Source organism: Oncorhynchus mykiss, chromosome Y (assembly GCF_013265735.2).
Source record: "Oncorhynchus mykiss isolate Arlee chromosome Y, USDA_OmykA_1.1, whole genome shotgun sequence".
Classification (NCBI taxonomy): domain Eukaryota; kingdom Metazoa; phylum Chordata; class Actinopteri; order Salmoniformes; family Salmonidae; genus Oncorhynchus; species Oncorhynchus mykiss.
Genome location: NC_048593.1, coordinates 7,049,855 through 7,076,500, shown reverse-complemented (window position 1 = coordinate 7,076,500; position 26,646 = coordinate 7,049,855). Strand labels below are relative to the sequence as shown.

Below are 26,646 nucleotides of genomic sequence, written 5' to 3'. Positions count from 1 at the left end.
GAAACCAGATTGCATAGCAGAGAAGGTATGGTGAGATTCGAAATGGTCGGTAATCTGTTTGTTGACTTGGCTTTCGAAGACCTTAGAAAGGCATAGTAGGATAGATATAGGTCTGTAGCAGTTTGGGTCAAGAGTGTCCCCCCCTTTGAAAAGGGGGATGACCGCAGCTGCTTTCCAATCTTTGGGAATCTCAGACAGAAAGAGAGGTTGAACAGGCTAGTAATAGGGGTGGCAACAATTTCGGCAGATAATTTTAGGAAGAAAGGGTCCAGATTGTCTAGCCCGGCTGATTTGTAGGGGTCCAGATTTTGCAGCTCTTTCAGAACATCAGCTGAATGGATTTGGGAGAAGGAGAAATGGGGAAGGCTTGGGCGAGTTGCTGTTGGGGGTGCAGTGCTGTTGACAGGGGTAGGAGTAGCCAGGTGGAAAGCATGGCCAGCCGTAGAAAAATGCTTATTGAAATTCTCAATTATGGTGGATTTATCAGTGGTGACAGTGTTTCCTATCTTCAGTGCAGTGGGCAGCTGGGAGGAGGTGTTCTCATGGACTTTACAGTGTCCCAGAACTTTTTTGAGTTAGTGTTGCAAGAAGCAAATTTCTGCTTGAAAAAGCTAGCCTTGGCTTTTCTAACTGCCTGTGTATAATGGTTTCTAGCTTCCCTGAACAGCTGCACATCACGGGGGCTGTTCGATGCTAATGCAGAACGCCATAGGATGTTTTTGTGTTGGTTAAGGGCAGTCAGGTCTGGGGAGAACCAAGGGCTATATCTATTCCTGGTTCTAAATTTCTTGAATGGGGCATGTTTATTTAAGATGGTTAGGAAGGCATTTTTAAAAAATATCCAGGCATCCTCTACTGACGGGATGAGGTCAATATCCTTCCAGGATACCCCGGCCAGGTCGATTAGAAAGGTCTGCTCGCTGAAGTGTTTTAGGGAGCGTTTTACAGTGATGAGAGGAGGTCGTTTGACCGCTGACCCATTACGGATGCAGGCAATGAGGCAGTGATCGCTGAGATCTTGGTTGAAGACAGCAGAGGTGTATTTAGAGGGGAAGTTGGTTAGGATGATATCTATGAGGGTGCCCGTGTTTAAGGCTTTGGGGAGGTACCTGGTAGGTTCATTGACAATTTGTGTGAGATTGAGGTTTAGATTGTAGGAGTTTAGATTGTAGGATGGCTGGGGTGTTAAGCATGTTCCAGTTTAGGTCGCCTAGCAGCACGAGCTCTGAAGATAGATGGGGGGCAATCAGTTCACATATGGTGTCCAGAGCACAGCTGGGGGCAGAGGGTGGTCTATAGCAGGCGGCAACGGTGAGAGACTTGTTTTTAGAGAGGTGGATTTTTAAAAGTAGAAGTTCAAATTGTTTGGGTACAGACCTGGATAGTAGGACAGAACTCTGCAGGCTATCTTTGCAGTAGATTGCAACACCGCCCCCTTTGGCAGTTCTATCTTGTCTGAAAATGTTGTAGTTTGGAATTAAAATGTCTGAATTTTTGGTGGTCTTCCTAAGCCAGGATTCAGACACAGCTAGAACATCCGGGTTGGCAGAGTGTGCTAAAGCCGTGAATAGAACAAACTTAGGGAGGAGGCTTCTAATGTTAACATGCATGAAACCAAGGCTATTATGGTTACAGAAGTCGTCAAAAGAGAGCGCCTGGGGAATAGGAGTGGAGCTAGGCACTGCAGGGCCTGGATTCACCTCTACATTGCCAGAGGAACATAGGAGGAGTAGAATAAGGGTGCGGCTAAAAGCAATAAGAATTGGTCGTCTAGAACGTCTGGAACAGAGAGTAAAAGGAGGTTTCTGGGGGCGATAAAATAGCATCAAGGTATAATGTACAGACAAAGGTAAGGTAGGATGTGAATACAGTGGAGGTAAACCTAGGTATTGAGTGATGAAGAGAGAGATATTGTCTCTAGAAACATCATTGAAACCAGGAGATGTCATTGCATGTGTGGGTGGTGGAACTAATAGGTTGGATAAGGTATAGTGAGCAGGACTAGAGGCTCTACAGTGAAATAAGCCAATAAACATTAACCAGAACAGCAATGGACAAGACATATTGACATTAAGGAGAGGCATGCTTAGTCGAGTGATCAAAAGGGTCCAGTGAGTGGAGAGGTTGGTTGAGGTTCACGCGATTTAGACAGCTAGCCAGGCCATCGGTAGCAAGCTAGCATAGGATGGAGGTATGTTGTTGGCCACCTCTTGCGTTCGGTCAGTAGATTAGTGGGTTTCCGTGTGGTAGAGGGGATTAATCCAAATCACACAACAACAAAAATAAGAACAATAGATATAGTTATAGAGGCCCGAGAAGAAAACATAATAATAATAAAAATAAATAAATTGTCCGATTGTCTATTCAGATAGCAGCCGGTAAGACAGCTAACGGTTAGCGGGCCGCAGATGGGCGTTCAGGTAACGTCGCGACGGAGGAGCCAGCCGGATCTCCTTCAGGTAGATAACGTCGGCAGTCCAGTTGTGAAGGCCCGGTGGGGCTCCGCGTAGGCAGTAAAACGGGTCCGGATAGGTGACTGCAGCCCAGGAGTGAATGATGGAACTCAGGAGTGATTGACGGAGCTGGCTAGCACCGGAATAATTGATGTTTGCTCCGGAATCGACGAAAGCCGATTGTCACACGGATAGCAGCTAGCTAGCTGTGAGATCCGGGTATGAATGTCCAGAGAGCAGTTGAAATCCAGGGACATGGAGAGAAAAATTGGTCCGGTATGTTCCGTTCCGAACCGCGCTGCGCCGTACAAAACTGGCGATGGATTTTTGATAGAATTTCGAGCTAAAGGATAGCTGATGACCACAAACCGTGGTTAGCTGAATACTAACGATTTGCCAGTAAAGAAGCTAACTAGCTTCTGGATTAGCTTCTGGGCTAGCTCCTGGCTAGCTTCTGGCTAGTTTCTGGCTAGCTTCTTGGAGTTTCTGGCTAGCTTCTTGGAGGATTACAGATCTGAGGTAAATAATACTTTTTTATAAATATAAATTGGTGAGGCGGGTTGCAGGAGAGTGTTTTGAAGATGAGTTGATGGAAAATAAAAATAAAATGTATGTGAAAAAAGTTGTAAATATATATATATATATATATATATATATATATATATATATATATATATATATATATATATATATATATATATATATATATATACAGGACACGACAAGACGAGGACAAAAGACGTCTGAACTGCTATGCGATCTTGGAGTTGATGTCCTCTGTAGGCTATCCATAGCCAGAATGATTTTGCAGTGCATGGTGATCACATAGGTTTCCTGTTATAGTCAGAGGTATAAGGAGGGTGAAGTCTGTAAATACAAAAAATTATAGAACCATATTCAATACCTTGGTTTTTGTGGTAAAAATGTATGAAAAAACATCACATTTGACAACGGTTTTCATACACATACCTTGTTTATAATGTAGGGGCCTCTGGGTCCTATAAGATTTTTGAGAAACCATTGATTCAAATGAGATGACACTTGTGATCTGCATAACATTATGAGACAAACCAATAACAATTGTACATACCTGTGTGTGCCTCCTTGTCTGTATACCTACAGACACAAATAAGTTAGCAGTTCAGTCATCTGCACCCAATGCGGGTAAATTCTTTAACATATTCTTACCTCTTTGTTGATTGACAGCCATTGAATTGCACATTTTCTTGTTTAGAAATAATGTTAAATATGAGTGTCAAACAACACAGCCATTTGCACAAATATGAAAAGATAGATGGTATCATCATAAAACATTATGAATTTAGGTAATTCAAGGGAGAACCTTTACCTCTACATGAGGAGAGCTTTCAATTTTTCCAGTTAAGTGCCTGCACCTGCTGTTTTCTCAAATTCAAATCCACATTTTTCTGTTGGGCATCGAGGAACTAAAGGGGTTCCTCCATGATGGGAATAATGTTTTTTCTTGGAATAACGTTTTTTGGGGAAATTTTGGATCTAGTCACAAACTGGTTGACTAAAGCCATTTTTTTTAAACTTATTTTTACTGACAGGACTATGACATTTTTCTGACAACCATAAGGCCAGCTGGTCATAATTCTGACCACTATGTTATGCGCTATGTTACCTACTAGTCAGGTTCTTCGAGGCATTGTGAGACTCCCTGTTAATGTAGAAAGTAAACAGGCACAAGTCAGTTTCACCTTGATTTTTTTCTACACCGTGCTGCTGACATTAATTATTTCTCTGACTTTTTCTTACCTCTCCCTCCCACTCGTGGCGTGACGTTGAAAGAGGGATGGAACTTTAAAAATTGAAAAAGACACTCCGCGCTCGAAGAGCTTCTTCAGACGCGCGCAGCGAAATACACAACGATCGCAAAAACTCGAATATTTACTTAGAATGCTGTGATAGAATATGTCGCGGTATGAATAATCTGAAACTCAGTTTTTATATAGTTTGTAGGACCGACGAAATAACATTGATTACTGCCAGATAGTTTCACTATAAGCATTTCTAGACGATATTAGGCTACTCCTCTTGGAGATTAATAGGCTACTTCTCAAATCCGGGAGAGTTGCTCTATGGAGTGAGACCCGTGTTGCAAAGTTATTTCGTTGTTTGAAACTCAATAACAACTTTCTTGATTTTATTGAACGAGAGAACTGGGACGTCGGCTTCAGCGCGCCTCTGGAGTCATCCCTGACTAAAAGCTGGACATAAAACTCCGGTAGAATGAGCACGGATAAAAACAAGTGAGTATGAACCAGTTTTACATCTGAAAATAATTATTTTACGATGACCATAGCCTATCCAAAATTGGGACTTGAATTGTCCACTATATAGTGGGGCTGTTGTCTGTTGTGGCTGGGCATGTTGCGCTTCAAATATTGCCCCAGTCAGAAGTGGGGTAATTTATTTTCACGTTACTACTGAATAGCAGATGTCCCTAATACTACGACTTTGATAGAGTTCCTATTTCAACATACGCTATATACATTTTTCTAGAATCTAAGCGTAATTACGCATAGACCTTTTGTCGCCAAAAGTGTTCCATCATGGAACATCTTTCTGTCATTGCATTGAATCTGACATGGCATTGTGTACCTTTTTTGAGAATTCCATTTTAAAAGCAGGGGGGAACTACTTAAAGTGTAAATTACAACACCTTTCGAGGAAGGATGTTCAGCTTTGTGGTAAAGAGAATTAACTACGTGTTAACTATTTAGCAGCCTACATTTGCTCAATTCTCAGTAGCTAACGGATCTTATAGGCTAAGTAAATGAGGTCTGGATAAGCCTCATGTTACGGTTGCTTCTTCGAGACGGCTTGAGAGGGCACGGTAATCTTTTTCCCGAGATCCTGTCACAGTCAATTAGATTGGACGCGTCTAAAAAAAACACTAGAGCCAAGTGTTATCGCTCGTCGGGGTAAAATAATCCATGGTTACAAACATGTCTGTATATAAAACAACACCACAAAGCATGTGGAACTTCTCCTTGAGCCTGTGTGGCCTCTGTTGTAAAGTAAACCCAACCAATTGTGCTTGCTTCTCAGGAACATGCAACCACGTGGAAAGTTTGAATGTTTGGGTTGTATAGGTTGTTACGCTCCACTCATTCTCCTCATATCTAATCCTCCAGATGGCATTGTACTATTTTGCGCAGTTATTTGTACAGAGTATGTAATCCATTCATTCTGTAAATTTTATTCTGGTATATGTCTGAAGCAGTAACGGAGGGTAAGGGAGTGGGGGGTGGGGAATCAGCTGGTCAAATGCATTGAAAAAGAGAGCAAAGAGAACCTTTGGATATATTTGTGATCTCCTTCTGAATAATTTCCACACACATTCAATGTGCATTCATTGCTTCATAGTTTAACAAGGAAACACATTTTAAAAGTTCTGGCCACACCGTTAATCTGAAGTTGCCTACTAAGAACCTTTATAAAAAATAATTGATTCCTCATTCTTTGTCTATGTTCATCATCTATTTACTGTCTATCAGTGTATTGTTTCCTCTTGTTTCCGCTTTAGAGAACACATAGAGCAAACCAGTGATAGACACTTCACAGACTGCATGGCACATGCTGGTTAGATTTTTAAAACGTCTCTTACTTCCTTGTTCTTTTCTTTCAAGTGGCGTCACACCTGTACAGGTATTGTTAGAGGAAATTCCAAAGTGACTTAAGACTTAAAAGTGCACAGTCACTAGGAAAGATACAGCCACTGTTTACACAATCCTTTAGAGCCGATAGCAAGTTTCCCAAAGATCGTTTTCCAAGCACACTGCAAAAACAGCCACCTTAACATGTTAGGGAAGCGCAGGTGGGGAAAGTACTTCACCCTGAACCAGGGATGAAGGCCTATGCCTTAACTAAGCAGGTAAGAGTGAATGCAAAGTTGAATACCAATCAAACAAGACTACAAAGAACCACACATGCCCAGACCAAGCTTACCCTCCAAAGGACACAACAGTTTTTTGCTAGCCCTGAGAAGCTAGCTCTCTGTCACTATCTTTCTGTTATTAGCCTTGTAACTAGCTCTGTGCCAACACTGTATTAAGGTTAAAACCCCAGCCAGAGGCTAGGCTTAAGGACCCTCTTCAGGGTGGAGGACCTGACCAGGAACAGTGTGGTGGGATTGGGATTTAATGAGTCATGCTGTAAGGAGCCTGGGTCCAGGGATGATTTCTGATCCTATGGCCCTGGCCTGCTGATCCCACATCCTCACGCACTGACACACTAATCTGGGCTAGCCCAAGAGAGAGGTCACCTATATGCTGAGAGGTATAGTTAGCAAGAGGTATGTTGGTAGTAGATAAGATAAGATTGTACTTTAACACTCTGTGGTGAAATAAGTCCTTGGTGGAGAGGTTTTGCCCTCTGGTGCATCAACAGCCTATTCAGATTGAAGAGAGTTGAAGCAAAGGTTTCCGAATGATATTTTAATTTGCATAATATGTACATAAACTTTTATTTTTACATAAACAATGGAAAGGCATGTGCCGAGAGGATTCGGAGGCTTGGCGACTAAACATTCTTTCCCCGCCGCTAAAATTCCCTTCCGTCCTTGACTTTTCCTAAATAAATCAATTTAACAAACTGACTTTAGAATTTCGATATCACAAACAGAGTTTTTGTTATAAGCAGTTTTGTGAGGACATGTCATTTTCCCCCCTGCCCTTCACCCGACAGATAGCTACCGATCTGACGATGTCCCATCGAAACTACACCTAATTTATATTGAAACAAATTTCACACATGTAATAATAAATTATTAAATTGACATTAGTCTGATGGGTGACTATATATCAATTGTCTTCTGAATGAAGAGACTGATGAACAGTGCCGTGTGTAATTGACAAAGAAGGGAACGGAACATCAAGGGATAATAAATCCTGGGCTGAAAAATAAAAGTGTCAATGTATGCCGATAACTCAAGTTTCCCCTTAAGTCTGCAATCTGGATACCTGCACGGTCTCATTGAAGATCTAGATTACTTCTCTTGCCCCTCTGGACTAAAAGTTATGATTAGTGTACCATATTACGTATTGGATCGTTAAAATACACAACCTTTACATTACCATGTAGTTTACCAATAAAATGGGCTGATTGTGAAGTAGACATATTTGGTATTCATATCCCTAAAGATATAAGTTCATTTACCACAACGAATTTCCATAGAAAGTTAGCAAAAACAGATAAGATCCTGCAACCATGGAAAAGTAAATACCTGTCAAAGTAACACCCTTTCTTAAACAAGCCATACAAATCTAGTTACAATAAATCATTTATATTCCAGAAAAGACAGAACACATATTACAACAAATATTATGTTTAAACTCGTATACTGATTGATAAAAAAAAATCTTAATGACAAAAAGGTAATATAGTCATTAATTATATTATGAATAGGAATGGTGGAGTTATGTCATACATGCAGCTATTCAAACTGATAAACAACTGATTGCAACATTAACGCAAAAATGGAGGAGGCAAGTGGAAGGGAAAGAAGTTAGGGAACTTGTTTGTCTGCCATATATTAAAGACAAATTCTCTGAAATACATTGAACAAAAATAAACGCAACATGTAAAGTGTTGATCCCATGCTTTTTGAGATGAAATAAAATATGATTCCAATGAGCTATTCTGCTCCTCTTGCCTTGCTCAAACTGATCCCCTCAAACATTGGATCTTAGGAAGACACACTATCTCCAAATAATGAGTTGAGTGACTAGCAAAACCGTTGTATGGAATGAAGCCAGTCCTGTAGAGACAAGCCAAACCACAGCTTTGCTGACCTTACACCTGACACAAAAATCAGCTCAACACCAAGGCGTGAAAAATCGTGTTAGGCCAAATGCCCCAGTGGTAACCTCTTGTACACTGCTGTGGCCTTATGTACATGGAGACCACGAACACTACATATCATGAGGCTGGTATAGAGAAATAGAGTATAGAATATTGTGTCACTAATAGTGGGGCAAAAAATATATCCTGAAGATATTTTTCACCCCCCTGGTGTGTGTACATCTAGTCCTGCGTCGCTGTTGTGGGTTTACCTCCGGTCCTGTGCTGTGCATTACTCATAAGGCCCTCACTTTCAGAAACCGCATCATGGGCTGATTAACTGGCTTCTGTCCTGGGCGGCGTATGGGGCCCCTAGTGTGGTAGGAGCGTTATCCACCCTCATCCATCCCCATCATTGAGCCTGCAACATGACCCTGCTTTCTTTCTTTCACTCTCTCCCCCTCTTCCCCTTTTGGGCAAGCCTAGAATGAAGGCCCTATCACTCTGTTACTCGACCTGGCTGCACCCCCCCCCCCCCCCCCCCGGCCTCACCCCTTCACCCCCTCTGAAGGCTAACCTGGTGAATGCGACGCTAAATGCTACTTGAGAGGGCTATGGTAAAGGCTAAGCTAAATTCTACGTGAGTGGATCGGCTAAAGGGTTTGTCCCCGTCTGCTTGGAAGATCATAGACTGAAAGGGCACTATCAGCCAGTACTTCCATATCACGTTTCTGATGTCCTTCCAATATGCTATATCACAACAATGTAATACTAAGGCTTTATAAAATAATGAAGGTAAGCCACTGTAAACTTCATTCACTCTTCACTTTTTCCAGGGAAATTGGCAAAATAATTAGCAGTTGCAACTTACAAATACACATTTGACAGAGCCTTGTTCTGTTCAATGTTCTCTACTTTATATACAGTGCCTTGCGAAAGTATTCGGCCCCCTTGAACTTTGCGACCTTTTGCCACATTTCAGGCTTCAAACATAAAGATATAAAACTGTATTTTTTTGTGAAGAATCAACAACAAGTGGGACACAATCATGAAGTGGAACGACATTTATTGGATATTTCAAACTTTTTTAACAAATCAAGAACTGAAAATTTGGGCGTGCAAAATTATTCAGCCCCCTTAACCTGTTAGATCTCTAGGGGCGCTATTTCATTTTTGGATAAAAAACGTTCCCGTTTTAAGCGCGATATTTTGTCACGAAAAGATGCTCGACTATGCATATTCTTGACAGTTTTGGAAAGAAAACACTCTGAAGTTTCAGAATCTGCAAAGATTTTGTCTGTAAGTGCCCCAGAACTCATTCTACAGGCGAAACCAAGATGATGCATCAACCAGGAATTAGCAGAATTTCTGAAGCTCTGTTTTCCATTGTCTCCTTATATGGCTGTGATTGCGCAAGGAATGAGCCTACACTTTCTGTCGTTCGCCCAAGGTCTTAGCAGCATTGTGACGTATTTGTAGGCATATCATTGGAAGATTGACCATAAGAGACTACATTTTCCAAGTGTCCGCCTGGTGTCCTGCGTGGAATTCGGTGCGCAATTGCCAGCTGCTCGTACTTTTCCATTTGATATAGGGGAGAAACCATGTGTCCAAGAACGATGTATCAATGAAGAGATATGTGAAAAAAAATACAGTTTTATATCTTTATGTTTGAAGCCTGAAATGTGGCAAAAGGTCGCAAAGTTCAAGGGGGCCGAATACTTTCGCAAGGCACTGTAGTACTCTAAATACCTAAATTCATGTTCTTAAGTTCAAAGGAATAGTAGATAAAAAAAATTGCTGACACCATTCAGGCAGAGGTAATTGTAAAGCTGTCTAATTTAACTAGCTAAATATTGAAAACCTGAATTAATTATGCCAGCCTTACAATTACCTCTGCCTGTTTGGCTGTCTGTCTCATAAACCCTCTTAAACCACCAACCAGAACTCCCTACTCCTTTTAGTTAATATGAATAGGAATGACCTCTGACCCTGTACACCTCAAAGCTCACTCTCCCTATGTGCCTGCAGCTGTCCGCACAGACATTTCTCTCTGTCCTTAAACAGAGCTTCAGTTCCTCAGAGGAAGGGCTGGCCTTGTCATATCACCAATGACACCTCAGGGACTTGAGAGATTGACTGGCTGACTTACTGACTGGCTGGCTGACTGAAGCTATGGCTGGCTCTGACAAATAGGAGATGATTCTCTGTAGCTGTTCGCCTCGAAGGCACGTAGTATCTTGGAGGGATTGACTGAGGCCATGGCCTGCCCTCTGTGTGACACATATGACTCTATAACTGTTCGCACCAGGAAGGCACGTAAGCTGTCCTGGAAAGACCGAAGAAGAAGAACCAAGGAGATAATGGTGAGAGATGGAGTATAGTACAACACCCCCAACATTTCGATCCCTCCTTTACCTCACAAAGAAACACAATGAAACTCAAGGCTGCTTTGATCCCGCTCAAAACACAACTCTGTGGTAACTAAACCTTTTCCCATTCTTTCCTCCATTCTTTCCTTTAAGAATGAAAAACCAAAGGAGGGTACATGAGTCTGAGTCCAAGCTTTGTCATCGCATGGCAGGATGGCCTAATGCCAGGCCCCCAGGCCACGCCTCTCCCCTGTGTGTTTGATGTTGGGAGCTTTGCTTCAACTTTATGGTTATGGCCTGACCCCAATCATATCTGAAGGCCAGATAATGGAGTGATAAGGCTGTCCCTCCACTGGGGAAATGCAGATGAGCTGCTTGCTAGCTGGTGCTATCTATCTCAGGAACAAGTTGTATCCTTCCTGTCTTTGTTTATTATTTCTTTTTCAAACTGTGTAGCAGTGTTATTCCAGCCTGGGGCAGTGAAAAGGGAGAAAATAAACATTTGCTAGCCTACCTTGCTGTCCAAGGTGCTCGAATTAAGGAAGTTGAATGTGAAATACCACATTTTATCTTCAGTAAAAATCACCTGTTGACGATGTGTCTACAGGACCATATTATTGATGAGTTAACGTATATGTTATTTTTTAAATCTAAGGACAGTGAGAAAGGGGGATGGTCACAGTTCTGCCCTTATCCTGTTAATGATCTGTATTGAAAACTGGCGTGCCCAATTACCCATATGTTGGGTAGATTTAAGAAGTATAGCTTACAATAGGTACTGTAGGTATGTTCAGTATGTATAGCTGCTGCCATCAAACCACCGATGAACAACAGCCCCTCTCCACTACCCTCTAATGTTACAACCCCACTGGTGAACACGGAAACCATGTGGAAGCAAACTGCTAATTCCCTTACCAACGCCTTCACTCATCACCCTTCCACAAGGCCGGAACCACTGACTCTTTTTTTTCTCCATTTAAAGTACTGACTGACTAAAGGAGAACTTACCAGACCGATTGTCAGTCTGCACAATACGGGGCCGTTTATTCGCCGTTCATTCGCTTGCTGTCAGCGCAGTGTGCTATGGGGACCACCTGCCATTGGCGACTGACAGCCGGCATTTTCCCCCGTTTCTACATGTAGAGCCGATTTGCATTTGGTTTACAAATTACGATGGCACTCTGTTCAGAGATGCTAACTGCTCTCGGCCGGCAGACGCTTGACAATCCTACCGTTCTGTCCGTGCCTTAATCTGTCTCTTTATGTTAGCATAAAAAGGGGGGATAGAGATGGAGAGAGAATAAGAAGGGGAACAGAGATGTGAGAAGAAGAACGGGGGTAGAGAGATGGAAAACTCTCTCTACTGATGTGACCCAAGTCTACAGGTTAAGAACATTGTGCAGGTATGTAGAATACCAAGTGCGCTTGTGTGCTGGGAGTGCGACCCTAGCCCCTGTATCTTCAGTATAGACACTCTAAGCCACGTGTCAAACTCGTTCCACGGAGGGCCAAGGGTCTGCGGGTTTTCGCTCCACCCTTGTACTTGATTGATGAATTAAGGTCACTAATTAGTAAGGAACTCCCCTCATCTGGTTGTGTAGGTCTTAATTGAAAGGAAAAAAACAAAAACCAGCAGACACCAGGCTCTCCATGGAATGAGTTTGACACCCCTGCTCTAAGCGGTTGATCCACTGTGAACATTTTAATCCAAGAGTAATGAGGAAAACAGAAGTATAATGTGGTTTCTACAGGAGAGATAGGAATGATAGGATTCATCGACACAGTAGTGTAACATAGTAGTACAATGGTAATAAGCTGGGATATTCATGAACATAGTGGTAAAAATACGCATAATAATATGACGAAATGTACACATAAACATAATGGTAAACATTATAGGGAATATGCATACATAATACGTTGCAGGAATACACATAAGTAATGCAAACAATAACGAGTTATTAGGACCTCTCCGGGAAGTCATGAAGTGGCTGCCTAAAGTGGTCAGGACGTTGTGTCATGGTCCCCTGGAGGCTTTGTTTAGTTCCCGGTTAGTCTCAGGGACATCCCTGAGGATGTTTTTAGGACGTCCCCGGGACAAACCGGGAACTAGACAAAACCTCCAGGGGACCAGGACACAACGTCCCAAGAACGTTCAGGTGACCTTCAGGGGGCCATGACAAACCTGTAACTATAAAAATATCCCCCAGAGAACGTTACCTTGGGACCATTGATGGGAACTACACAAAGGTCTCTCAGAGAACATACCCTTGGGACCATCATGCAACATTCTTAGAACGCTCTCAGAACATCAGTGGTATAACGTCGTGCTGAAACCCTTAAGGGAACTAATGGGAACGTTGCTGAATGTCCTCAGGATGTCCCCTGTTTCCTGGGATATTAGCTGTAATATAAACTGCGTGGGAGAACAATGTAATGCTTTAAATGGCTGACTACCATGAAGACGCCGGAAGGGGTAGAGCTAGTGAACAACAACCTGTTGTAACCAGGGGTGAAAGTAGATTGAGAAGTCGTGTGATTGATACTTCGAAGGAAGATGGCGGAAATGTACGTTTGGTTTAAAACTGTTGGCGAGTCGGTTGAAGATGATAGCACAGAGAGTGAGAATGAGTGGGTGACAGTGGTGAAAAAGAAAGGAAACATGAAGTAAATTGATGGTGGTAATAGGACTGTGGCGGGTATGACATTTTGTCAGCCGGTGATTGTCAAGCAAATGCCTGCTGGTCTCACATTAATTGAACGTTAATTAACATAAACACGTTTAGCATCTCCTGGTTTCCACGCATAGCCTACAAGCCACTGATGCAGAACTTTAGAACATCTACATTTTAAGAAGTCCCAAAAATCTATGTAATATAGCCTACACCTTCACAATAAATCCATTATTTACTTTAGACAGGTCTAAAGAAACATGATATGAAGGAAATGTAGTCTTTTTCAGAAGAACAGAATAGCATACTGATTTTTGCTTATGTTAGGTCCTGATCTGTCTATGCCAAATGGCTGTGGGCTACACTAGTGCATTTAATTTAGCAGACAAGATTTGCTTAGTTATTTTATACTATTTTATAGTATTAAGAATACAATTGAACATAGCTGAATAATATAGAATGGATATTTTCTCCAAATGATTTGAGGGAGTGTGCACACATGCGGCTATTCTGTGTTAAGCAGTTAACAAAGTTACAGGTCCTCCTATATTCTGAGGTGCGTATTGAAGATGTTGGAAGAACTGTCCACATTTACTTTTCTACCAGATGAGTAGGCCTAACGTACAGCAAAAGCACTAGCCTATGTCAATCTACTATCTTCCACAGTAAAAAAAAGTAGATCTATTCTGTGCGAGAAACTCTTGCCCTGCGTATGTATGCCAGTTAGACTCTACACCCGTTGTATAGCAGATTAAAGTATTCTTTCATTTAATCTTGTCTTTACATATACTAAATGTGTGAAATTTGTTTTGATTTAGAATTTACCTTTATCATGCACCTGTATCTAAACAGAGGCAGGGAAGAAAAATACATCTATGCACTATGCACTTAAATGGCGAATGGAGGATGTTTTTTTATGCCAGCCAGGTAGGCTATACTCCTGTTGTAAAGAGAAGCAATGTGCTTAATATTAGGAAAGTTGAGAAATAAATGTTTTTTGTCAGAGTGAAAGTTTTAGTCCAATGTAACCTGGGAGATCCGTAAATGTCATAGATGCGTTGGGTGAAGGGGCATCCGCAGAGCATTAGAGGCGTGCATTGTGCCTCAAGGATATATATGAGTGGAATGTTTTGTGTATGGATCTTCAAAACAGAGTGCCCATCGAGAGGGTTATCTCTGGAGTGGGGGATTAAGTGTGTGCAGACGAAATACCCGAGGAAGTAGGTGGATTGGTTCGCGCCCGTCGACTGACCCGTATGGTTGATGGAGTGAAGAAATTCACTTCATCCACACTTTTGTTATTTCATGTGATGTTAGGCTATATGCGATACCCTGTAAGACCATTCGGGTACAAACCCCTTCAGTGCCGTAAATGCAGAAGTTTTGGACATGTGTCAAGTGTGTGCAATTGGGAAGAGTATCGAATGCCAGTGGAGGTTAGATGCTGCATTTGTGGTGGCAAACATGCTCCCGAGATGGAGAGAATAAGGGCTGTCCAGCGTGTCTCCTATCTGCATGGCAGTGGAAGGAGCTGGTGGCTTTGAAGACGCAATGTTTTTATGCCTGCACCAGTGAATTTATCTCGGCAATCAATGGATCCTGATATATTACATGTGAAAAAGGTGGACTTTGTATCATTTATTACTGTGGTCATAAACTGCACAGCACAAAAGAAGAAGAAATCATTGTGAGGGCAGCAGAACGCTTTTTTGGACTCTGAGTTTACAGCCGAGGCATTGCAAGAAATCCTGTAAAAGGATGTTCTGCCCTCACAGGCCCCTAAGCCTGTGTAGGGATGTGACTTGAATTGGAATGTGACGGAAGGAGTGGGATGTTGTTTATGTATCTATTTTTGTATTTTGTTGGATGTCGTTTTTTTTGCCCTTTCCTACAATGGATATTTTTTCTATAGTATACCACCTGTACAGTAGGTGGCGGCATCCACCTCTACCGATTGTTTACCGACCGCCATAATACCATAGAAAAAGAAGATGGAAAGTAGAAGACAAAAGTAGATTGACATTCTTACCGGGACAGGACCTAATATGTCTGCACGCAACATTTTTGCATGGGTCTAATCATAGAATTATACAGGACCTTTATAGTGCCTTCGGAAAGTATTCGTATTCACTCAGACACTTTTACTCAGCACTTTGTTGAAGTGGCAATTGGCAGCAATTACAGCCTCGAGTCTTCTTGCGTATGATGCTACAAGCTTGGCACACCTGTATTTGGGTAGTTTCTCCCATTCTTCTCTGCAGATCATCTCAAGCTCTGTCAGGTTGGATGGGGAGCATTGCTGCAAAGCTATTTTCAGGTCTCTCCAGAGATGTTCGATAGGGTACAAGTCCGGGTTTCCGCTGGACCACTCAAGGACATTCAGAGACTTGTCCCGAAGCCACTCTTGCGCTGTGTACTTAGGGTCGTTGTCCTGTTGGAAGGTGAACCTTCACCCCCCAGTCTGAGGTCCTGAGCACTCTGGAGCAAGTTTTCATCAAGGATCTCTCTGTACTTTGCTCCGTTCATCTTTCCCTCGATCCTGACTAGTCTCCCAGTCCCTGCTGCTGAAAAACATCCCCACAGCATGATGCTGCCACCACCATGCTTCACCGTTGGTATGGTGCCAGGCTTCCTCCAGACTTCAATCTTGGTTTCATCAGACCAGAGAATTTAGTTTCTCATGGTCTGAGAGTCTTTAGGTGCCTTTTGGCAAACTGCAAGCGGGCTTCATGTGCCTTTTACTGAGGAGTGGCTTCTGACTGGCCAATGCTGCAGAAATGTTTTGGTTCCCTTCCCCAGATCTGTTCCTCGTCACAATTCTGTCTCGGAGCTCTACGGACAATTCCTTCGACCTCATGGCTTGGTTTTTTCTCTGACATGGACTGTCAACTGTTGGAGCTCATGTAGACAGATGTGTGCCTTTCAAATCATATAATTTCCCACAGGTGGACTCCAATGAAGTTGTAGAAACATCTCAAAGATGATCAATGGGAACAGGATGCACCTGAGCTCAATTTCGAGTCTCATAACAAGGGGTTTGAATACTTACTGTATGTAAATAAGGTATTTCTGTTTTTAAAAAAACCTGTTTTCGCTTTGTCATTAGGGGGTACTGTGTTTAGATTGCTGCAGATTTTTAAAAATGTAATCAATTTTAGAATAAGGCTGTAACGTAACAATATTTGTAAAAGTCAAGTGGTCTGAATACTTTCCGAAGGCACTGTATATAGAGGTCTCCTCTGTATCTGTGGCAGCACTGGCAGTGCCATTGAGGCTATTTCTATTTTAACGTTGCATGCGCCATGCTATACCAAATGAGCTAAAGAGGATCACTATGTGGGTAGGGGACACTTCAGGAAACAGTGTAGAATATTGATATGTATAGCCAGCAGGGGGGCTCCAACCCTTCAAGAGCCCCAAAATTGACATATTTTTGGCCAAAACAAATGTCTATAATGTGCAATAATGTACTGTACCCTACTGTACTATACTGTGCTCTACTCTACTGTACTCGAGTTTACTCGACTTGAGTTTCTTACATTTTGAAGAAAGGACCCATGGACTCTTGATCTAGTTGTTTTGGTCTTGAGACTGCTCAAGACCACATACATTTTGTCTTTCACTTATCACAGTCTCAACTCTTTGGGTCTGGATCTTGGGATCAACATCCTCGTATAAATCTTGGTCTTGGCTCCTGGATATCACTGTAGTCTTTGGTTTACAAACCCGAGGCAACCCAATTTGATGAAGACATTGCTCTCTGATCATTGGCTGATCACTCCCAACCCTGATCAATCCCCACCCAGTTGACTACTTTTAAATGGTGGAAGTTATAAGTTACAACTTGTGTAGCTATGGCAATATAATACAAACATAATACCTTACACTTTATAACATTAGGAGGATTACTTACACAGGCACACAGAACTAGAAAAGAACACAGCTAAATGTTTGTGAGGGACAGCTGTAGCTGTAAGTGACCACTGCCTTTGGTGATTGAGCTGGAAACTGATGGAGAGAATTGTGTGCAGACTCTCTCACCGGGGTGACCTCACACCCCAGTTCGTGTCTGAGGGAGCAGGGAGTTCTTCACAATGTGGAAATATTTGACTATCTCCTTCCTGCTCCTCTCCCTGTGTTGTGCCGTCTTGTTCTGACTGAGACTGGCTCTCCATGTGGTCTGAACATCTGGTCTCTAAAGTCTCCTAAGCTGGCTGGTCTCTGCTGGACTGGAGGAGCCACATTCCTAGCCCTCCCTGCTCCTGGAAGAGCCAGCTGGCTGGGGGATCAGGGGAGATTTTGTAAGCCATGTAGCCCCAGAAAGTGATCTGACTCTGGGACAGGGAACTGAACATGAGCCCTTACTTCCTCATACTGCAGCAGGCTTTTAGCACAGACTATTTTGTTCTCTCTACTACGACTGGCACGTTTGAAGCAGGTGTATGGTCATTGTCAGGCGTAAGACTAAAGGCAAAATACACAATTAGTCCTACATACCAGTATACACACACAGGAAACATAATAGCATGGACACTGATAAAGGACAGGACATGCATGCACATGCTCAAATCGTTTAACACTGTGTAACAAGTGTTTGGAAATCCTGCTAAGGAAATGCAAATCATTACTTTTCCAGCCTGGTAGATCGGAGCACACATGCCGGTATGAGCAGTGCCACACACTCTCTCATAGACACCGTGTTGTGCTGGTCAGTCATGGGAACGTGAAAGAGCATCTGACCAATGCAATGGAGTCGCATTGTGTCTCGAGACCTGAAGAGTTACTATCCAACAACGAGAACATAGAACTTTGCTCTATTACGTGATGTTCCATAGTCCATGCCAGGTTCAGTGACGTCCCATGAAAAAGATGAGCAATAGAGACTGAATGGGAGGAGTAATGATGTTCTATCTCTCCATTGTAGTAGCAGGATCCTCTGCCCTCTGGCACACTGTTTGACAGGTCTGAATAATAAAGGAAATAATTAGTTAGTCTGACAATGCACAACTGTGTGTGTGTGTGTGTGTGTGTTTGATACAGTAGAAGTGGGGGAGGTTAGCTATAGCAAGAGTACTTCGTCATTGAATGAACAGCAGCAGATTTTACTCTTTCTATTCCTACTTGTTGCCCCTAGAATGAACAAATAAGCATAAAACAAGTTTTGAGACCCTTTACTACACGGCATCTAATGAGTCTTTCTACCATTTGCTTGTTTATCAATCTGCTCGTGTTCTTTTTTTTTTTTTTTTCTCTGCACGCATTTGGATACACAATAGACGGTAGGTGGTGTGATCATACTATACATTTCACAACGGAGCTCATAACAGTCTTGATGTAAATAAACACTGAGCCTTTGATCTAGTAACTTGTCTCTTAGTGCAGGTAGCTGCAGTAAAGAAGCTTTGTGTGTGTATTTGTGCAACACGTGTTGTAGGTCCATTCCCCTGTTCAACTAGTGTTCTAAGTAAAGCTTGGCTAATCCCGACAGCCAGGGCAGATCATTGTAAGAAGCCAGCTGGAGGAGTAAGGCATGTGTGTCTGTGTCACCCTCATAACCACAGGAGTCTCTGCTCAGAGGAGCCTCTGATGTTAGGTTAATGACACACATCCTGCTCTCACTGCTACAGACTCTCTATTGATCTAATAATAGAATAATAAATAATCATAATGATAATAATGTATATGCTATTTAGCGGATGCTTTTATCCAAAGTGACTTAGTCATGCATGCATATATATACGTATGGGTGGTGTTTCCCAACCCTGTCCTCAAGACACCCTGACACTGACTTTTCACTTATCTTACCTATTCCAGTACTAGCAGAACTGATTCAGGTCAACTAGTCAACTTATCAGCAAGCCCTTGATAAGTTGAATCAGGCGGACTCGTGTTGGAAATTAACAAATGTGGAGTGGCTGCTGGTGGTCATGAGGATGGGTTTGGGAAAAACTGATGTTGCTAGTGGTCTATTCCTCTTGTTCTACAAGTGTTCTAGTTATATTCCCCTGTTCTACAAGTGCTCTAGTTATATTCCCCTGTTCTACGAGTGTTCTAGGTCTATTCCCCTGCTCTACGAGTGTTCTAGGTCTATTCCCCTGCTCTACGAGTGTTCTAGTTATATTCCCCTGTTCTACAAGTGCTCTAGTTATATTCCCCTGTTCTACGAGTGTTCTAGTTATATTCCCCTGCTCTACGAGTGTTCTAGTTATATTCCCCTGTTCTACGAGTGTTCTAGTTATATTCCCCTGTTCTACGAGTGTTCTAGTTATATTCCCCTGTTCTACGAGTGTTCTAGTTATATTCCCCTGCTCTACGAGTGTTCTAGGTCTATTCCCCTGCTCTACGAGTGTTCTAGGTTGATTCCTCTGTTCACTAGTGTTCTAGTTATATTCCCCTGTTCACTAGTGTTGTAGGTCTATTCTCCTGTTCTACGAGTGTTCTAGTTATATTCCCCTGTTCTACGAGTGTTCTAGGTCTATTCCCCTGCTCTACGAGTGTTCTAGGTCTATTCCCCTGCTCTACGAGTGTTCTAGTTATATTCCCCTGCTCTACGAGTGTTCTAGTTATATTCCCCTGCTCTACGAGTGTTCTAGTTATATTCCCCTGTTCTACGAGTGTTCTAGTTATATTCCCCTGTTCTACGAGTGTTCTAGTTATATTCCCCTGCTCTACGAGTGTTCTAGTTATATTCCCCTGTTCTACGAGTGTTCTAGTTATATTCCCCTGCTCTACGAGTGTTCTAGTTATATTCCCCTGTTCTACGAGTGTTCTAGGTTGATTCCCCTGTTCTACAAGTGTTCTAGTTATATTCCCCTGCTCTACGAGTGTTCTAGTTATATTCCCCTGTTCTACGAGTGTTCTAGGTTGATTCCCCTGTTCTACGAGTGTTCTAGTTATATTCCCCTGTTCTACGAGTGTTCTAGGTCTATTCCCCTGCTCTACGAGTGTTCTAGGTTGATTCCCCTGTTCTACGAGTGTTCTAGGTCGATTCCCCTGTTCTACTAGTGTTCTAGGTCGATTCCCCTGCTCTACAAGTGTTCTAAATTTATTCCCCTGCTCTACGAGTGTTCTAGGTTTATTCCCCTGCTCTACGAGTGTTCTAGGTTTATTCAAATCAAATCAAATTTTATTTGTCACATACACATGGTTAGCAGATGTTAATGCGAGTGTAGCGAAATGCTTGTGCTTCTAGTTCTGACAATGCAGTAATAACCAACAAGTAATCTAGCTAACAATTCCAAAACTACTACCTTATAGACACAAGTGTAAGGGGATAAAGAATATGTACATAAAGATATATGAATGAGTGATGGTACAGAGTGGCATAGGCAAGATACAGTAGATGGTATTGAGTGCAGTATATACATATGAGATGAGTATGTAAACAAAGTGGCATAGTTAAAGTGGCTAGTGATACATGTATTACATAAAGATGCAGTAGATGATATAGAGTACAGTATATACATATGAGATGAATAATGTAGGGTATGTAAACATTATATTAGGTAGCATTGTTTAAAGTGGCTAGTGATATATTTTACATTTCCCATCAATTCCCATTATTATTCCCCTGCTCTATGAGTGTTGGAGGTCGATTCACCTGCTCTACAAGTGTTCTAGATCTATTCCCCTGTTCTCAGTGTTCCTGTTGTTCCTGCAGGGTGGAGGATGAGGCGGTGTTGGACAGAGGTGCGTCCTTCGTCAAGCATGTCTGTGATGAGGAGGAAGTGGAAGGTAAAGAGCACTGAGCCTCTGACGTCTATGATGGCTGGCTAACAATGTTAATATATAATGTCTCCTTCTCTCATGCCTCTCAACCACCAACTCCACAAGTCTACCCCTTTTATTTCTCCCTCCTCTCCCTTCCTCGCACTTCCTCTCTCCATCACTTCTCCCACCCCTTTCTCTCCTGCGCCATCCTTTTTTGCCAGCTGTCACTCTCCACTACCCTATTTCGTAGTACTCTCTCTCCAGGTTTGTGTTTTCTATTGGTTCTCTATTGTTGTGGTTTTCCCACTAATATCAGGATGACGTATAGGAGGGATTAATATTGAAGATAAAGATGTGGAGCGCATAACACAGGTTTATCAAGCCATGTAATGCCTGCCCTACTCCCCACATGAAGATGTTTACTCCTTTAATCTCCCCAATGGCCAGCACACACACACACGCGTTTTCACAAACGCATACATTCTTACAAATTTTGACACCACACACACACACACACACACACACACACACACACACAGAGAGACAATCATGCCACAGTTTAAGATTTGATAGGCAGTGTGTACACAGCCATATCTGCCAGCTATCTCACCTTTCTGTGAGATTGTGTCTTAGAATTTCCCCCAGTTCAAAGAACCTCCAAATCCAGAGTTCACCTCACATGGAGTCACACAGTGAAAATAATCAGCCAGACAGCCAGAAACAGCCAGAAAGCCACAGTCAAACTGAATGTGAAATCACTCAAAGCCACATTACTCAGTCACGACCAACCTTATGTTTGAATGGATTTCGCCTTTTGGTGGATGACCCCTGGTTGATCTCAACTCTTTTTTTTATACATCCCAAGACAGCCTGTCCTGCCATGTAGTCAGTGCTCTGATTTTAAGTGACCTTTGTAAAGCCTAGTTTATAATATAATATTCATAATACTACTTTCAGATAAGATGAAAATATATAAGCAACATTTAAAAAGCAGCCTGTAAAATGTCTTCACTTGACTCCCTAAATCCACTGTGAATGCTACATATAGGCATGTTAGAATGTAGCATGTTAGAATGTAGCATGTTAGAATGTAGCACGTAGCATATTAGAATGTAGCATGTTAGAATGTTAGCATGTGTGTGAGATCACACTAGGGCAGTTCTTTCCAACCCTGTTCTTGGAGAGCTACCATTCAGTTTTCACTCCAAACCTAATCAACCCTAATCTGATTTGAATAATTAGCTGGTTGATAAGACGAGGGTAGCTCTCCAGGAACAGGGTTGGAGACCCCTGCACTAGGGAGTGAGGTGTGAGTTCTGTTTTGTATAGATTACCCATGCCAACCAAATCAAATGTTATTTGTCACATATGCCAAATAAAGAGGTGGAGGTAGACCTTACAGTGAAATGCTTGCTTACAAGCCCTAACCTAAACAACAAACCTAACAACCAAAACTTGTTTTAATTTTTTAAATTTTTTTAAGTACCGGTACAGAGTCAATGTGCTGGGGCACTGGTTAGTCGAGGTAATTGAGGTAATATGTACATGTCGCTAGAGTTGTTAAACTGACTATGTATAGATAATAACAGAGAGTAACCAATACCTACATTAGTGTACATTGGGATCGTGTATACAATCCTAAAGAACTTTGACCAGGCTGGGATACAGAAATCTGTGTGCTGGAGCATCTGGCTCTGTGGGACTGTTTCTTTCTCTCTCTGAAATGACTTCCTGGAGATGTTTAGCAGTTTCCTGTCAGAGCTGCTGCACGGGAAGTGGTTGAAATTTATTTACATCCCCAGCATGTGTCAGGATGAGGACAGATCCCAGTCGGATTGGCCCAGGGGAAACAGCTTGACGAACAAAGGTTGTTTTGTCAGATAACTTTTGTTTGGTAACAGCCTAATTCATACCTAAAGGCAGGTAGCCAAATCGATCAGTAGGCATACATCTATATGTATTATTTGACATCCAACCCTCCCCCTGTCAAATCTAATCAATCCCTGTCTATCCCACAGTTTTACTTACCGAACTGATCCTCATTGATTTTGTGCATTTCTTCCGTTTGATGCGGATTATCAGCATGGCAGGATTAATGTTACTTCCTTGGCATAGTAATCGTAGTCCTCCTAATCTAACCTGCGTCCTTTGCATTTTGTCCCCTCTCCCTCCCTCAGGTCACCACACTGTGTACATCGGCGTACACGTGCCCAAGAGCTACCAGCGGAGGCGGCGCCACCGACGCAAGTCCAGCCACAAGGAGAGGAAGGAGAGGCCGGTGGAGAACGTAGAGGGGGACAAAACGGACGGAGAGAATGCTGATGAGGCAGCACCCAACATCCTCAAACCTCTCAGTGAGTTATGACAGGAGAGACTACACTACCCAGCGTGCATCTCCACTAGTAAAAACAAGGAGTGAATAGATCTATGGATCTTTCAACTGTTAGGTTCTAAATAAACAGAGTAAAAAACTCAGACGCTTAATCGAGCTCAAACCAAGTTTATTCACCCACTGGGTCATACAGCTGCATAAGACAATGGATATATTCACACAATCACTGATAATTAACCCTTTCTCATATGCTGAGCCCCTCCTTACAGATCTGAACAGCCAATACACCTCTGTTGCTATCCAGAAGATTAGTGATATATATTCTTCCCCACTTCATCTAACTTGACCTCTGCCCAAATTCCTCACTCCTCTCCAACTCACGGCTGTCATGGTGACTTGTACCAGACTGTTTCTCTTCTCCTCCCATAGGATCCCTAATGGCTAACAATAACATATCCTGATATAATGTAAATGTTATACATTACCGTCTCTTCCTCAGTGAAATTAATAAGTAGGGTGGCAGGGTAGCCTAGTGGTTAGAGCATTGGACTAGTAACCGAAAGGTTGCAATATCGAATCCCCGAGCTGACAAGGTAAAAATCTGTCGTTCTTCCCCTGAACAAGGCAGTTAACCCACTGGGCCGTCATTGAAAATAAGAATTTGTTATGAACTGACTTTCCTAGTTAAATAAAGGTAAAAAATAAGTATTTCTCATTATTTCAGAGGTTAAAAAATCAGAACCCATCACAACCAATATAGGGAATAATCAACCAACCAGTTTACGTTTCACTCATGAATATCCTGATGAATATCCTGATAACCATTTAATTAGATAGATTTGGTAGATCTCTGTCAGCCTTGGGATACCTTACAGTATGTTGACATTAGAAAACTGTTCATCGACAGCATCGCTGACTGAGAAACTATTACCTAATTCCCCTGGCCTAGTATTGCCTAGTAACACATCGTTGTTAACCAAACCTCACTACATCAGTATTCACGGATGTGTTACTTTTAGCTGTTGGTTCACACTAGACCACTCAACAAATAAATCCAGGTGGAGTTGTTTTTATGCTAAGAATGCTATTTCCATACTGCAGGCTTAAACCAGAGAATAAATGGGCAGGACGCTTGTCCTAAATGTAAACTAACACCGAAGCTCATGATAGACTCGTGCCATACCTTCTGTCTGTGACTCCGTTGGTGTCACGTCAAATAGAGATGTGTCAAAACCATAATAATCCAAACCACAACAAGCAACTTTCACACATTCAGGGTTTCTCTTGACTGTGCAGTTACCCCTCCTTGCAGTCAACTGCTTTAATCCAGCGTGTTGATAGCCCTTAATGTTGGTTTTATTACTTCGGGGCTCAAAGTTGATGGCCTAACAGCAGTAAAGAGTATATCCCCCTGCAGAAATACAGCGGCAAGCAGCAGTATGTCTAGTTGATGATTGAAAAGAGGGGACAGAAGGAGATTAATTCTCCTCTGTTTGGGTCACTGATGGAGTTTAGATCTGGTTGAAAGATCCTGCTGACCCCATGGACGTGACCATCAGTACACACACTTGAAAGGGAAGCAAAGCGGAGGTAGACAGAGATCAGAGTTATGGTCTTGTGTAACTTTGACGGACAGAATGAACGGTCACACTTAATGTGGATAGTTCGGATTCTCCATCTGTAGATGGTCAACAAACTGTCTGTTGAAAAGCAACTGCTTGCTAAGGTTAGGGTTAGGTATATATGGAACGGTATTGAAAACAACTCCCACCATCCTCCACTGATCCATAGAGATACTCTTGATTGAAATGTGCGCTCCATGGTATCTTATCTCTGTCAGTGTCTGTCCTTAATTTGCCCTGTAACATTTATATGTTGTATGATCCACACAGAGCCATGCACACAAATAAAAACCAAGCGTTAGCGGCTGTTTATGAAGTTCTTATCTCTGCTCGGATGCATTGGAACAGAACCAGGCGGACTCAGGGATGGGGGACTCTTTTGGCTGTGACAAGGCACCCAGCCAGCCAGACAGCCAGTACCTGTAGTGTGTACTTAACCATAATCCCCTCTCTGTCTGCCTGTCTCTGACACTACCTGTAGTATACACTTTTCCATAAACCACCCTCTCTGTCTGTCTGCGAAATGATGTTGCTGTAAACAGCTCTTTGTGGTTGACTGAGAGGGTAACTAGAGGGAATACTATCACACGGTCTTGAACCCCCCCAAACCATAAATACCCTGACACACTGTATTGACGATGAACTTAGCTATGGCCAATTACGCCAAGTGTCAGTACACTGAAGAGGATTATATCATTGACACACATTGCCTTTACCTGGTCCTGTTCTTGGTCTATAGCGGGATATTGATAAGGGTGTGGTCATGTCACCAACCCTGGTTAGCTACTAGGGATGTGCATCTTTCCCTTTCAAGACGATTCAAGACGTATCTTGATAAATGGGCTCCGATACGATACAGGAACGATACGGTTTAAAAAACAAGGTGAACCCCGAAAGCCAGATGGAGATGGGTAAATTAGACGTGCATTTGGTCTTTATATTACTGTAGCATAGACTATGCCCCAGCAAATGTAAGCCTACCTGTCACAAGAAAAAAAGTTACCATGATGAGATGAGGGGTTGACATGCATTGTGAAGTGTGCTCCGTACTGAGATGGGCGGTCTGTCCCCACCCTGAGCGTTGATTCGTCATTCAGTGGCCGTAGAGAAGCCAGATTTAGACATCACATATAATTGAACAGTTCCATTTCACGCCATCCTGTTCATCTACATCATTTATTAGATTTGACCGGTTTCACACATGTATTTATCCCAGGAAAAGGGAGAGGTTTTGAGCGATAAATCCCAGTAACCAGGTTCCCGCCACACAACCTTAGTATGGGCAACGTGCCATCGCATCACAACACACGCAGACGCCTATCCTACAAGTCTACAGCACAAAAAATGTTAACTTTGAGGATTTTCCGAACTCTGTTTTGCCCTCTGGCTAATTCCCCTTAATCCTGTTGATTTTGGCAAACAGTGTGAAGCCGCCCACCTGAGAGTTGTGTGCAACAGCAACAAAGCCCCGTTTTTTTTTTATTGATAATACCAGTTGGTAGATTTAGGAGTTGAATGGCATAATGTTCTGTACGGCGTTAACAAACACTCCGTTGTAAAAGTCAGGCTCTAAAAGTCAGACAGAAGGGCACACGCACCTATTCGCGCTAGCACGCATGTACACACACACACGCTGCAGACATCAGAGGGACAAAAGGTTGCGTGCGTGCGTGCGTG

General features: G+C 42.5%; 1 protein-coding gene across 2 annotated transcripts in view; it reads left to right on the top strand.

Moving 5' to 3' along the window:
* Nucleotides 1-3,885: 3,885 nt before the first annotated feature.
* Nucleotides 3,886-26,646, top strand: part of LOC110509568 (electrogenic sodium bicarbonate cotransporter 1) — a 72,976-nt gene continuing 50,215 nt past the window's right edge. For both annotated transcript variants that reach the window (XM_036967513.1, XM_036967514.1), the window contains exons 1-3: nucleotides 3,886-4,726; nucleotides 20,966-21,039; nucleotides 23,193-23,369. In XM_036967513.1, coding sequence (XP_036823408.1) covers nucleotides 4,707-4,726; nucleotides 20,966-21,039; nucleotides 23,193-23,369 — 271 coding nt within the window. In that variant the 5' untranslated portion in view covers nucleotides 3,886-4,706. The remainder of the gene's footprint in view (nucleotides 4,727-20,965; nucleotides 21,040-23,192; nucleotides 23,370-26,646) is intronic.